At 39.8% G+C, this 14,582-nt stretch overlaps 2 protein-coding genes and 1 long non-coding RNA gene across 10 annotated transcripts in view; 2 read left to right on the top strand and 1 right to left on the bottom strand.

Annotated features, from left to right (window-relative positions):
- Window positions 1-22: 22 nt before the first annotated feature.
- On the bottom strand, window positions 23-13,955 carry prmt9 (protein arginine methyltransferase 9). Of its 3 annotated transcripts, none has more exons than XM_077525755.1 (14): window positions 13,881-13,955; window positions 12,111-12,314; window positions 11,858-12,006; window positions 10,279-10,515; window positions 10,015-10,182; window positions 9,060-9,162; window positions 8,769-8,878; window positions 8,344-8,536; window positions 5,906-6,089; window positions 4,007-4,362; window positions 2,259-2,581; window positions 1,007-1,160; window positions 781-903; window positions 23-360 (listed from the first exon to the last, which is right to left on the bottom strand). In XM_077525755.1, the coding sequence occupies exons 2-14, from the start codon at window positions 12,309-12,311 to the stop codon at window positions 139-141; spliced, it is 2,523 nt and encodes an 840-aa protein (XP_077381881.1). In that variant the 5' UTR covers window positions 12,312-12,314; window positions 13,881-13,955; the 3' UTR covers window positions 23-138. The 3 variants fall into 3 exon arrangements, with proteins under 3 accessions (XP_077381881.1, XP_077381880.1, XP_077381882.1); XM_077525754.1 differs by lacking the exon at window positions 13,881-13,955 and adding an exon at window positions 13,145-13,460; XM_077525756.1 differs by lacking the exons at window positions 11,858-12,006; window positions 12,111-12,314; window positions 13,881-13,955 and having other exon boundaries at window positions 10,301-10,430.
- On the top strand, window positions 155-12,722 carry LOC144021442 (uncharacterized). Of its 2 annotated transcripts, none has more exons than XR_013284145.1 (5): window positions 155-1,165; window positions 1,997-2,993; window positions 4,015-4,303; window positions 8,999-9,189; window positions 10,050-12,722. It is a non-coding gene; the product is annotated as an uncharacterized LOC144021442 (long non-coding RNA). The 2 variants fall into 2 exon arrangements; XR_013284144.1 differs by having other exon boundaries at window positions 10,001-12,722.
- arhgap10 (Rho GTPase activating protein 10) overlaps window positions 13,185-14,582 on the top strand; it is a 47,310-nt gene continuing 45,912 nt past the window's right edge. Inside the window, exons 1-2 of one of the 5 annotated variants that reach the window (XM_077525760.1) lie at window positions 13,185-13,339; window positions 14,117-14,293. In XM_077525760.1, coding sequence (XP_077381886.1) covers window positions 14,140-14,293 — 154 coding nt within the window. In that variant the 5' untranslated portion in view covers window positions 13,185-13,339; window positions 14,117-14,139. The other 4 variants (XM_077525762.1, XM_077525761.1, XM_077525759.1 and 1 more) reach the window with 4 other exon arrangements.

Here is a 14,582-nt window from a genome sequence, read left to right as displayed (position 1 = left end):
TGTTTTCAATAAAACACAATCATGCTTTTCTATTTGTATTTATTACTAAAATGTATTTGTATGTATTTTTGACGTGACATCAAAAGACCAATGGCGCCATTTAAAAGCATGCTACCAGTCGACGACGATGTTGCGACATCACTCGTCTCTTCGCACCTCTATGGAGATGCTGCTGTTGCGGAATTTGACGGCGAGCCGGACCTGCTCTCCGGCCGCCACCTCCAGGGGGCGCTGCAGGACCACAGCGGCCTGCTTCCAGTGAGAGTTCGGTGCTAGCGTGCTGACGCGGATGTCCTCGTCCAGGTGGATGTCGTACCAGAAGGGCACCGCCGTGATTCTGCCCGACGACGTCGTCCGGATCTAGAGAGAGTGGTCGTATCGAAAACTTGTTTGTTTTTTTGTATTGATTGTCGGTTAGTGTTATGTGTCACACTATTGCTAATTCTATTCTGATAGTTTTCTAGTATTTTTTTTCTGTCCGCATTCTTCTTATTTGATCGTTGCCATTATAGATTAAACCATTCTTTCTTACTCAACTGTTTTTCGCTGGTGCTAATTTTATTTTGTTAGTTTTCTACTTCCTCTTTTTTTTTTTTTTTTAATTCCCATTGACTGCTACTATAACGTCTTGCACTAGCTACTAATTAGCTAGCAGGCTGGTAACTTAAATCGAAACTAAAGTAGAAAAACGTTCTTGCAAGAGTTTCTTGTGCTGTTGCTAATTTACGTTTTTTTTGTAATTTTCTACTTCCTATTTTTTTCTTCCATTAATTAACCCACCTGAACCTCCCTGTGGTCATAGTTAGCGTTAGCGTTCATGAGGTCCAAAACAAAGAGTTCGGCTGGTTCACTAAGGTGTCGACAAGCCAATGTGGAGAAATCCAGGAATACGTGGACCGGAACCTGAAACACAGACAGGACGCGTACTTTAAATTTAGAATTTGAAATTAATTCATTTAATTTGCTCAGTTATTCAGCATCCACTCCACGTTTTATGGCTACTTACGGTGAACTGGTTGATGAACGGGGCGATGTTGAAACCGAGCGTCGCCTCGCGACCCTGGACGGCGCTCTCCAGCAGCAGTGTGTCCGACTCCACCAGCACGCCGAGCACCACCATTTTGTGCGGGTAGACGCGACCGCCGCGCTCCAGCAGACATCTTAGGTAAATCCAAAATGGGAACGTTGCGGACGGTTGTAAAATATGAAAATTCGAACAAAAATATGTCTGAATTGTTTGATGTTCTACAGCAGTGATTCTCTTGTGGTACGTGAAGAAAAATGTTTAAACTTTTTTTTTTTTTCGCATTAAGTACAGTACATATGTCAAGTACAACTCAGTTGTAATTAATTAAAAACTCATTCAACCGCAGCTATTTTCACTGAAGCAACAACCCCCTTCGCTCCCGGCTGTTTGACCGATTTTGCAAGGCCCACAGAATACTGTGTTCTATTGCTATAAAAATGTGGAACCTACCAAAAGAAAGATTAGAGTCTCTTCTTTCATCAGGAAAAAATAAGCACATTTGTATCTGTTTCCATTTTGCAGTAATTAGCATTAGAATAGAGATAAGTTCCATCATAATTCACAGTGAAAACTGTCAAAAAGAGCTTGTTTCAACATGGCACCAGTTGATCTCTTATACTCTGCTGCCACACTGGCCCTTTTTTTTTTTGTAATAACTACCATTGCTTTAAGCCACCTCTCCATGTCAGAAATCGCATCAAAGCCTTCTGTATGCTCTTGCACAAAAAAAATTACATTATTTTTTTATTATTTATTAATAAATATTTACACGTTTTTGGTCTTGAATGAGTGAAGTACATTTGCATTTCTAAGCCAAAGTCAGATTTATTGTCAATTTCTTCACTTGCTAGAACTACAAAGTAATGAAAATTTCCTTGTATTGGGTTTACTTTTGTTGGTCAGAAATAATGACGATTTTCCATCCATCCATCCATCCATCCATTTTCTTGACCGCTTATTCCTCACAAGGGTCGCGGGGGGTGCTGGAGCCTATCTCATCTGGCTTTGGGCAGTAGGCGGGGTACACCCTCAACTGGTCGCCAGCCACGCAGGCACGGGGAGAACATGCAAACTTCACCCAGGAAGGCCGGAGCCTGAACTCGAACCAGAGTCCTCAGTACTGGGAGGCGGACGTGCTAACCACTCACCCACCGTGCCGCCCACTATGATTTTGAATTTAACAAAAACAAAACAAAAAAAATTCAAAATATAAACAAGCTTTTTGTCTCACCTGGCCAGCGACGCCTTCTCCATCAGCTTCTGCCTGACGAGTCCGCACGTCTCCACGCAGTCCAGGAAGATGGCGCTCCACAGTTTCTCCCGCGAGGGCCTCTGCAGCGGGCCCTGCTCGTCCTCGCCGTGGTTGAGCCAGAACTCCAGGCTCCCCTCCGGAACGCCGTTGGCGCGCGCCAGCCGCTCCAGCACTTCCTGTTGCTTGCTCTTCTCCACCGAGCTGTAGGCCTTCACCCCGCCGTGGCTGGCGGCGATGAGGGAGAGCAGCGAGAAGCCCTCCGACACGTCCAGAATGTACAGAGGGTCCGCGGCGCAGGGTTCCTACACATTTTAAATGACAAAATGTCAGAATTTTCCGACAACCTAATTAGCAAACTTCTCGCTAAGAAATTCAGTGGTAGGGAGGGGGAAAAAAATCAAATAATTTGTGACATTTTGAGTTCACCGAATAGTACAGTTCCATTTAACTTTTAAGTACACTAACTTTTTTTTTTTTTTCCACTTGCCATCATCACATGCTATAAAGAATCTGTGACTACGTGTGAGTATGCCTTCAAGAGGAAACTTACTTGAGTAATTGGTTTATTGTATTTGTTTTATGAGTCCCCATATGTAGGTATACTGTTTAAAAATTATTCAAAATTATCTACAGCTCGAGATGACTGTCCTTACTTGGAAAGCCTGTACTGGGGGAATTCCAGTCGCAACGCAGCAGACACGTCAAAATTTAGCGGTAATAAATTTAATAATTCATATATTTGTAGAGACTGGGGTCAAGTTGCATTTTACAATTTGAAAAATGTGCAGAATTTCACAAGTTACTTCATGTTAAAGATGAGATTAATACGAAAAGAAAAATTCACAGAGCTGTCACCAAATGTAATTATGCCATCTAGTGGCAGAAAAAGGACCAACACAAATCAATATTGCACCCATATTTTTACAGTACAGTACATTTTTTTAAATTTTAAGTCAATGTTATGATTCATTATGAAATTACTGTATCAATGACTAAAAGATGGAGCCATATTTCTATTTAACATTTTTTTCCCCTCACTTTTATGTTAACAAGAGAATGGAAATTAATTGTACATTTTAACCCAAATCAATATCACACTAATTTTAACGCAATTTTATGAATTATTATGAAATTAATCTAAAATGCAGCCATATTTCTATTTAACATTTTTTTTTCTCACTTTTACGAGTATGAAAACTCATTTTATTTTATTGTATATTTTACTGTACCTTTACAACAGATATAAAATTTGCAATTAATTGTGGGTAACTATTACGATTCAAAAAAAATTTAATCCCCCGACACCCTTATCTTTTTTCAATTGTTAAATTATGATTTTATGATATTGTAACTTCATTGTCATGAATTACAACTGCCATTTTTCCTAGTTAAAAAAAAAAAAAAATCACTTTTTTTTTTTTTTTTTTAAACCTGGAAACTTATTCGTAAAGTTGGCAATTTTCCGTAATTTTGAACTATGTGAATTTGGAATAAACATTGTTTCCAATGGGCCATAAAATCGCATTGAAATTGCGATGGCGGTTCCACTGTATTGAAAACGAGCTGTCGAGGGATGTCCCAATTCTTTCCTCCATTTTACCAAAATTGTCCGACGTAAAAGGACCGCAACGCCCGCTAGCTGCTTCTCAACCATCCTCAACTTTGTCGCCTGACAACCCGTAATTATTATTATTCACCCTGGAAATTCATCACATTAAATTTCATACTTGTGCAGGACCGCCATCGGAGTCCCCCGTGCTGGTGGATTGGGCCTTCAACCGGCTGACGAGTTTGGACAAGGCGCCGGCAAAGCTGCGATGGTAGTCGGAATTGTTCAAGAGCGCCATTTCCGAGCACTCCAGCATGCAGACGTCTTGCTGTTGGCGCGTCTGGAGCGACGCCAGGGCGCTGCACAGCTCCGCTTCCGCGTTGGGGACGAGGCCGCCGGAGTCGCGGGGGTCCGGCGTCGCGCCCACGCCGATCTCCTGGCCGCCCCGAGACACGGCCACGCTGCACAGCCTCAGGTAGGCGTCCAGGCAGGACACTTCCACTATCAGCTCGTCGCCGCCTTGTAGGAGGAAACCTGACGGAAAGAAAACAACACATTCAATTGTTGGCTGGCAAAAAAATTGACCAAATTTGGAAACAGTAGAATAAGTGGTGCAGATAATTTTGCTGTCTTTAATGTTTTATAAACATTAGAACGAGGGGTGTCAAAATGAGTGTGTTAATTTTGAGTTAAATTAAAGTTCCTTCAACGCCGTCTTTTAATGCCTGATTAATGACCGCCCATTACTTGGAAAGCCTGTACTGGGGGAATTCCAGCCATCCATGTCAAAATTTAGTATTTATAATAATGCATATAGTATGTGTGGATAGTCGGCCAACTTGTATTTTAATTGTTTTTTAAATGTGCAGAATTTCACAAGTTCCCTCATGTTAAAAATTAACTCTTAACTCATTTGCTCCCAATAACGTGTAAATATGTTTTTCTTTAAATGTTTTAAGTGTCCCAAAGACGTATTTATACGTTTTTTTGTTTTTTTTTAATGCGAGAGCATACAGAAGGCTTTGATGCAGCCTCTCAACTGCAAAGAACGGTTGCAGAAATGGTAGTTATTACACAAACGGCCAGCAGGTGGCAGCAGAGCAAAGGAAATCAACCAGGGCCATCTAGAAAAAAAGCCAAATTACTTCGAATTTTAAATAGATTTGTGAAAACTGATGAAACTTAGCTCTCTTCTAATGCTAATTGCTGCAAAACGGAAACAGATAAAAACATACTTTTTTTCCTGGTGAAAGAAGAGACTTTAATCTTTCTTTTGATAGATTCCATGCTTTTATAGCAATAGAAAACAATATTCTGTGGGCCTTGCAAAATCAGTCAAAATCCAGTAAAACAGCCGGGAGCGAACGGGATTGCGAAATGTGAACATGGCGGCGAGTGAATGAGTTAATATGAAAAGAAAAATGCACTGAACTATCACTGTCTTACAAATGCAATTATGCCATCTAGTGGCAGAAAAATGACAACACAAATCAATGTCACGCTCACTTTTTACAGTAGATCTTTTTAATTTTAACTGAATTATATGATTTATAATGAAATTACTGTATCAATGACTAAAAGATGGAGCCATATTTCTCTTTAACATTTTTTCACCTCACTTTTATGTTAACGAGAATGGAAATTAATTGTACATTTTTAACCCAAATCAACAACAGTATGAAAACGTATTGTACATTTTATTGTACATTTTGAACAGATACAAAATTTGCAATTAATCATAAGTTAACTATTGAATTCATGCGATTAATCATGATTAAAAAATGTAATCGCCCAAATTAGAACTAAGAGTCAATTCCTGTATTTTTAATTACACACAAAATACAGTCACACTGCGGTTATATCTACTGTTAGAGCTGTTACTATCGAATATTTTTAGAATCGATTAATCTATAATTACTCTATAATCACACTGCTAGGTGCGATTCCAGCTTTTATCGGCCGATATTGGCCAACATGCCAAATATCGGCACCGCTAATCGGCCTATCCCTAGCCAAGATACCCTTGAGCAAAGCACCAAACTGACGTGAGACAGCCCCATTTGATTCCTGTTTTTACCCTTGCCGGCGTGCTCGGGGTAGATGGCTTGCTCCCAGCAGGTGTCCTCGTGGGGGCCCGTTGACAAGCCGCTCTCTTCGTCCAGGTGCAGCTGGAACCACACGGCCAGGGCGTCCAGCTCGCCCCCCCGCACCACCGGCAGGCGCACCCGTTGCACCGGCCTGGCGCTCAGACCTTCCAGCTCCTGCGAAGGACATGCAATATTCTGATTTTTGGACTGGCATTTAGGGATCGAAAAGTCCTACAGGCAGACGGAAAAAAAACAAAACAAAACAAAAAACTAAAAAAAAGTATAGGTCACATGAATGGTCTCATTTTGAATCATTTGAATTCGAATCATGTATTTGAGTTTTTCTGAAACTGCACTTGAGTCCCACTGAAAATCCATCCATTATATGAAGTGCTTATAATTCTGTATATTATTACATTCAGGTTTTTTTTTTTTTTTTTTTTAAATCGCATATAGACAAAAAAAGACAATATAAAAACTGTTGTGACGTTGACGAAAACCATTATCGGGTTGGTAAAAAGATCTCACCTCATATATAATCTTCATATTCAGTACTGTATACATATTCAATACAGAAACAAATATAACAAACACTTAAAGAGATACTTTACTTATTGTTTTATGAAACCGTTAAAAAAATATATATATATATATATATAGGTGTAGCAATAAATAAATTAATATTTGAACATCCTCGGGACAATTATAACATAAACCTAAAATAAAGTGAAACTCCACAGCCAGGAGGCGTTTACAGAGCAATACTGTCACCTAGTGTCAATTTAGAGGTACTGATGGAATTATAAAATCAATAGTACATTAATTAAATGTATTTACAGTACCACCTGCTTGGTAAAATGTAATATAAACTCTAACTTAATTGAACGTATTGCTTAAATTGAAGAAGTAAGTTAAGTCGGACTAGTTTTCCAAATTAAAAAACACAACTTCGTCACAATTATTTATTCCTTCTATATTCCCTCTCAAACAAGTTTTGTGCATGACGGTTATCAATAAAATAGGTTAGCTTGTCTGCAGTCCAATTGCCCAACGACGCAGCATCTGTGCTCGTCTGCTTGCGTGATGAACTTGTTCATAATCAAGTGTGGTAGGAGATAATGAACGAGGTAATCAATCCCTGCAGGCCAGCGATGATGCAAAATGTTTTGGTTCCACGAGACCAATGAGAGTGAATTAATTATGTCTTTGATTATTAAGCGGCGTAATTATTACTGCAGAGAGACTCAGAGAAGACTAAAGAGCACACAGGGACTTATTAAACACCGTCACATGTAAAGCCAGTGAGTGAATTTAGACACCACAAGATGGTGGCAAATCACTTTTTTTTTTTTTTGTAAAAAAATTAATAAATTATGATCCGATTAGAGCAAGGTTCTCCCCTCATTTCAACATGGGTGCAAATGATGGAGGATAGGTTACCCTGAAAAACAGGTAGCTGTCGCTGTACTACTTTCTTTTTTTTTTTTTTTCTTCGTGTGCTGTACTACATTCTAAGTTATGGCTGCTCAATTACGTAAAAAATAATAATCACAATTATTTTGGCAATAATTGGAATCATGATTATTTTTTGGTACAAAACAAGATAATGTGCAAGTATTTAAAAATATTAAGACCTATTAAAAAAAATAGAAAAACTATAATTGTGTAAGTCTGTTTTGGACCAAACAGAATTTATAATAATTTATAATTATTTATGTTGGCAAAAACTTGGAGTGCAGCATGTGCAGGACGATCATTTATTTTTTTGGTGCAAAAGAAGAAAATGTTTAAAACGTAAAACAACACATACAAAATATTAAGACAAATAAAAGACTAAATTTATGCAATTTCTTTTTGGATGAAACAAAATTTATTATTTTAAAATTAAAAAAAGGTCTAAATATCTAGATTTAAACAACTAAAAAAATTGTATTAATAATATTTTTTACGATTATGCTGATTTTTCAATTGTGAAGTGTAATAATTGAATTTCGGTTAATTGCACAGCCATATTCTAAGTCAAAGCAAAAATGTTACTATGAATATCCCCTGTTTAGTTTGCAATGGTTTTGTAACGGCAAATATTTTGACCACTGGAACATTATATCATTTTTGATCCTTCAAAATTAATGTGATTTTTATTTAATTTTGCTCTTAATTTGGTAGTGACAATAAAAACAAAACAAAAAAACAACATTGTCAAGATATGAATTCTCTCCTTTGTAAGAATCGTGAGCCATCACAAAAATTACGGTATCAGGGTTTTTCCTGTATAAAAAATTCAGAGGCGGCCACCTCCAGCCTGAGTGACTGATAACGAATGAATGCTTTAAAATGATAATAGTCATATTCTTATTGGAACTATTATTCTTATTATAAACATGGAATTATTATATGTTGCCTGTAAAAAAAATGAAAGTCAGCTCACCTGCACGTTGTTAAAGTCGATGCGGAGTACGGTGAGCGGCTCGGTGAGGGCCGTGTAGCCTCCGGGCAGCCTGCTGAGCCTCTCGGTGGTGTACGGCTCCATGGAGTCGTCCGGCTCGGTGCTGCAGCTCACCGGACTGCGCAGCTGCTCGGCCGACGCCAGTGAAAGACCGCCCACCTCGGACACGCAAAGCCTGAAACACACACACACAAAAAACCACATGCTAATACTGGTTCCCACGATGTAACGATAAGTGCAATATCGTGATATCGTGATATTAAAACTGCCACAATATCATTATCATGTTCACGATATTTACATGCCACACATTTGTGAAAAAAAAAGTCAGTTTGACTAACACTTGTGCAGTTCTAGCACCCTCTGGTGGCTAGTTTTTTTAGTGCAATTGAATGTGGTTTGTTTACTTATTATGCCGACGGATCTCCAGGCACTCCACGGCCATGGCGAATACGGTGGCTCTGGCGGGGATGACCCGACCGGTCGCAGAAGGGTCCCTCGATGCAGTCTCCCCACTCTGCATGAAAAATAATACAAATATGATATATGCAGTATTGCAACATATTACACTCAAAACAGAGATGTTTTTCAGTACTTTCCTGCTTCTTACTTGATACATTTTGTTTTTCTACTAAAGACTATGGCGGCCATTACCACCGCCTATACTAGACTCCTGCCATGACTGCTTTTGTCGATACCTGTGGAGGGAGTAGCAGGTGATGCCAGGCATGGATGAGGCTCTCGATGATGCCTTCTCCAAACAAGCCAGCGTCTACCGTCTCCGTCACCACCAGCGACACCCTGGAAGATCAAAAAAGAAAATTGAAGGTGGGCAGTAAGGGAAAGAGAGATTTAAAAAATTAATTAAAAAAAAAACTTATTTAGTGTCGATGGATGGATGGATGGATGGATGGATGGATGATAGATGGATGGCTGGATGGATGGATGGATGGTTGGTTGGATGGAAGATAGATGGATGGTCGATTGATGGATGGATGTTTGGATGGATGGATGGATGGATGGATGGATGATAGATGAATGGATGTTTGGATGGATGATAGATGGATGGATGGATGATAGATGATGGATGGATGGATGAATGGATGATAGATGGATGGATGATAGATAGATGGATGGCTGGATGGATGGTTGGATGGAAGATAGATGGATGGTCGATTGATGGATGGATGTTTGGATGGATGGATGGATGATAGATGAATGGATGTTTGGATGGATGATAGATGGATGGAAGATAGATGGATGGCTGGATGGATGGATGGTTGGATGGAAGATAGATGGATGGTCGATTGATGGATGGATGTTTGGATGGATGGATGGATGATAGATGATAGATGGATGGATGGATGATAGATGGATGGATGATAGATGGATTGATGGATGATGGATGGATGGATGGATGATAGATGATAGATGGATGGAAGATGGATGGATGGATGGATGATAGATGGATGGATGATAGATGGATGATGGATGGATGGCTGGATGATAGATGGATCAATGGTAGATGGATGGATGCTAGATGGATAAATGATAGATGGATGATTGATAGATGAATGGATGATAGATGGATTATAGATAGATAGATAGACAGGATATTTTTTTGTCATCCTTGCATAAGAACCCTGCGTGCACCTGTGCGGGATGTCCTTTGGCACCTCCATTTCCAGAGACTTCTTGTGGAGGATCTTGATGCCGCCGCCCATCCCGTTCGCCGCCACCACCTCGCAGGCCAGCTCGTACATGGTCTTGGAAAGCTCGCAGGCGTACACCTCGCCGGCCCCCGCCTTCTTAGCGCACATGCTGACAACGGAGGGAATTGTTCGGAAAAGACCTTAGCGATAAGGCAAGGCGACGTCACGCCCAACCACGAAACGTAGACTAGCGTCCGTATCTCACCCAAGGATCCCAGTGCCAGTACCTATGTCCAGTACGGTGGTGCAACCGCCGCGCACCGCCTTCTGGATGGCCTGCTGGTACTTGCGGTTGCGCCCGTGGTCGTTGAGCATGAGGAAGTGCCAGCGCTCCACCAGCCAGTTGGCCACGCGGTAGAAGTTTTCCCTGGCCTCCGGGAAGTCCGGCTTCAGCTTCAGGGCTTTGAAGAAATGAGCTGCCGCTTCATCTCGGAAGCCCATTCTGAGTTGTCAATAAAAAAAAAAAAAGAAGGGAGCTTAATATTATATTTAAAATAGTTAAATGAGCAAACTTTTTTTTTTTTTTTTTTTTTTTTTAAAGACATGCACCGAGCACGGCTTGTTACCATGACGACTTAAGGGGTAAAGTACACGTTACATCCACATTAGGTCAGTAATACCAGTAATATGAATTGAGTTTTCATTGGCAGAGGCAGCACTTCTTTACCAAGCTGCCTAATTGCACGTTCGTGGGTTTGCAGAGAATTATTAAAAATATTTAAAATAATAATAATAACCTGTCTCCATGGGTTAAGAGCAAAAGTACACATTACATCCACATTAGGTCAGTAACAACATGAGTAGAATTTTCATTGGTAGAGGCAGCACTTCTTTACCAAGCTGCCTAATTGCACGTTCGTTGGTGTGCACAGAATTCTTAAAAATATTTTAAAAAATTAAAAAAAAATCTGTCTCCATGGGTTAAGAGCAAAAGTACACATTACATCAACATTAGATCAGTAACAATATGAGTTGAATTTTCATTGGCAGAGGCAGCACTTCTTTACCAATCTGCCTAATTGCTCGTTTGTTGGTGTGCAGAGAAATATTAAAAATATACCAAATTTAATTTTCTGTCTCCATGGGTTGTGTTGAAATACTCGTTCCTTGGAGCTTTAACGCTGACACATAGGTGCTATTTGTTATCCCGCCAATGGAGTTGTGCATTGTTTGTTAGCAATAAGCTAAGCAGTGTTAAGCAAGGCAAAGCTGTTTTAAACACACAATGTGTAAACCTGTTCACTGCCATCATACTGGGTGCATGTCTCACTTTTTTGCTTGCAAGAAAAAAAAACTTTGTATCTCTGGGCATCACTCTGTTTAGAAAAAAAAAGATCAAATTTTTCATGAAACCCCCCCCCCAAAACAAAACACTATTGAGGTCCAACAGTCATCATATGTAAGATGACATCATGCAAGATTTCAGTCAACTGTTTATTTTTCTATTACAGTAGCTATTTTTATTTTATTTTTTTACATGCCGGTTAAATCATGCGGACGTCCCACCGGTGGCAACAATTCTAAGGGTTAACTTGAAAAAAACTAAATGAATAAAAAAATAATAATACTATGCCGATACTCCAAATGGTTCGAACAGTTTCAAACTTACTTTGGGTGCACCTTTTTTTTTTTTAGGCGTTTTCGGCAAAATTGCCTGAATAATAAGGGGTCATTTTGCATGTACATTAACTCATTCACTGCCATTGACGGAAAAAGACGTCAAATGATGCATTTTTTTTTTTTTTGCTAGTCTGGCAATGAATGTTTTAAGAAGGAGAAAATACCTGAAGAGGTGCTCGCCCATACTGTTCAGAATAACCTCATCTGCAGGGAAGAGCTCCAGTGCTTGTTCATAACAGCCAAACAGCTCCTGAATGCGGCCCGCCGAGTCCAGCTCCTCGGCCCATTTAAAGAGCGTGAAGCGGAAAGATTCCTACAAGAAAAAGAAAGAGGGAAAAAAAATCGTTTCAGGTATCAAGGGTACTTTTTGTAGCATATAGTTTTGTTTTTTTTAAGTTGAGTGCTTATAGACAATACCCTGGCAAAGTCCTTGAACTCGGGCGCCAGATTGAGGACCAGGAGGTAGTGCACAAATGCCGGTCCATAGTCTTGTCTGAAGAGGCACTGCTGGGCGCTTTCAAGGGAGCTGGAGACCAGTTCGTTCCTGGCCGGATCCTCTCGGGGCCGCCTCCGGGTTCTCCTGCCACCGTGCTTTGGCCTCGCGCTGGCATTAGGCATCGCCTGGAAACAGGTTGAAATTGTACAGAATTGATTGATCCTTATTAACGTTGAGGAAGAGCTGAAACAGTCAATAGCAGGGCACATTTAGACAAGAGTTCATGTTCACAAATTTGGACAATTTGTAGAGTCTTCAATCAACCGAACATGCACGCTTTTGCAATGTCTGTTTCAGAGAAAATCTATGTAAACACAAAGCGTGCCTGAGATATTTTGTTGTTAATCTCAAACTGTGATTAGCTTACTGTACAACTCAAGACTTTTTCTACACCTTGTAATGTTACTTTATTTTTGCTATTTTGCTACCGGCAATACTAGAATATCAAAATATTACAAAGGTATCCCCATAAAACATTTTTTTCCTTGTACTGTAATGCCATTGTACTTGCAGCAACTTACAGCATGCTAGCCTTTTACCTTATGCTCTAGACGTTTTTCTTTTAATATTATGACAATGTTTTTATAACTTGCTATTAACCTTATGAATTACTTTTTTTTTTTTTTTACATTCGTATTTTTGTCATAATATTATCATTTTATTTAATCTTGCAAAATTCCAATTGTATCCCGTATTTTTTTCTTCACACTATTTATAATCAACTCTTTGTATTAATCATCATACAATTTATATACCGTATTAGTTTATTTTTCTGTGTGCGCAAGGGGGTTGTCACTCGAGGGGGAAATGTTGTCATGGATGAATATATTGCAAAATCAGGACACTGCAAATAAGTTATATGTTGATGAAATGCAACAAATGATCTTAATTATGCGTCATTGACATTTATTACATTCAAAATGCAACTCGCCATGCGTCATTTTGGTTGACTTACCGTGAGCGAGTTTAGATCACAGAAAGATCGGATACTGATCGTTTCATAAAAAGTAAACAATACAAACGACGTTTTTGGTGACGTTTCAGAGACGCATTACGTCAAAATATGTCTTTAATGGTAAGCCTCCGTAATGTTCTTCTTCTCCAAGGAGGCATCTCACAGTCGGCTCAAAAAGGCAGAAAAAAATCACCAGTACGTAAGGTTACTCACAAATTCAAATACATGCGTTGTAAAACCGGGGCTAATTTTTTTTAGCAAGTCGGGTCCTTCCGGTAAATCCGCTCGGGTGTTAAACACTTAGCTAAACAAAAGTTCCGCCGTCTTCGACCCAATCAAGAACTTAATTTCCCCTTGACTTTATCACGTAGTCGCATTATCAAGTTCATGAGAAATTAGGTAATTTGAGAAAATCAGAACTATGGACACATATGACTATTTTTTTTAAGTATTTTTTTTAAATTATTCGTGTAATCTCATGATGTTTCAATTTGTTGACTGATAATGTATTTATTAAATCGCCGCGCAAAAACGGAAGTAGTAACGTAGAACCTTCTCAACGGCGCTGAGCACTCTTTGGCAGAAGTTTCCACCTACACGCACGCAGATGTCAGCAGAGTTTCTCAATCTGTCACTTTGCTAAGGTGGGGTGCGTTTGTTGAGGGAAAAGAAAACATGTACGCGGCAACTTTCTGACAACCGCCCCAGGTGTGTGGACCTTCTTCTACCGATTCACCTCGTTTCTTCACATCACCGCGCCTTGCTTTTGCTCGCTCCTCTCTGCCCTTAAAATTGAACAACTGAAGAGCAACACGGCGCGCGTGTCACATAGACTTGAACCATGCTAACCTACGTTAGCTTCTCCCAAGCTAACTAGCAATGCTGTCCGCTGTGGATTTGACCGAAAAAGCGTAGGCTTTATCTCGGATTTGACTTTTTTTTTTTTTTTTTTTTTCCCCTCCCTTCCAAAAGAAGTCGAGAAGCATACAGGAGACATGGGACTGCACCCGCTAGAATTCAGCGAATGCTATCTGGACAGCCCCTGCTTTAGAGAGAAGATTAAAGCTCACGAGGCAGAGCTGGACAAAACCAACAGGTTCATTAAGGAGCTGTACAAAGATGGCAAGAACCTCATCAACGCCACCAAACGTGAGTCGACTCCTATGTTGGCCAGCAACACTCTTTGCTGGGTAATTTTAGATACCAGTTCGGGGTTCAAGACGATCGTGTTGATTGGTTATAATTGTGCAAAGGTGGACAAGGCTTCCAGAACATTTCTCACCTGTACAGTAGGGGTGTGAATTGCCTAGTACCTGACGATTCGATTCGTATCGCGATTCACAGGTCACAATTCGATTCGATACCGATCAATCCCAATATGAATTTATAAGTCGATTGTTGCGATTTTTTTCATTCAAATTTAGAAAATACTAATCAG

This window comes from Festucalex cinctus, chromosome 6 (genome assembly GCF_051991245.1).
Source record: "Festucalex cinctus isolate MCC-2025b chromosome 6, RoL_Fcin_1.0, whole genome shotgun sequence".
In the NCBI taxonomy this organism is placed as follows: domain Eukaryota; kingdom Metazoa; phylum Chordata; class Actinopteri; order Syngnathiformes; family Syngnathidae; genus Festucalex; species Festucalex cinctus.
This window is presented reverse-complemented; position numbering and strand designations above follow the sequence as displayed.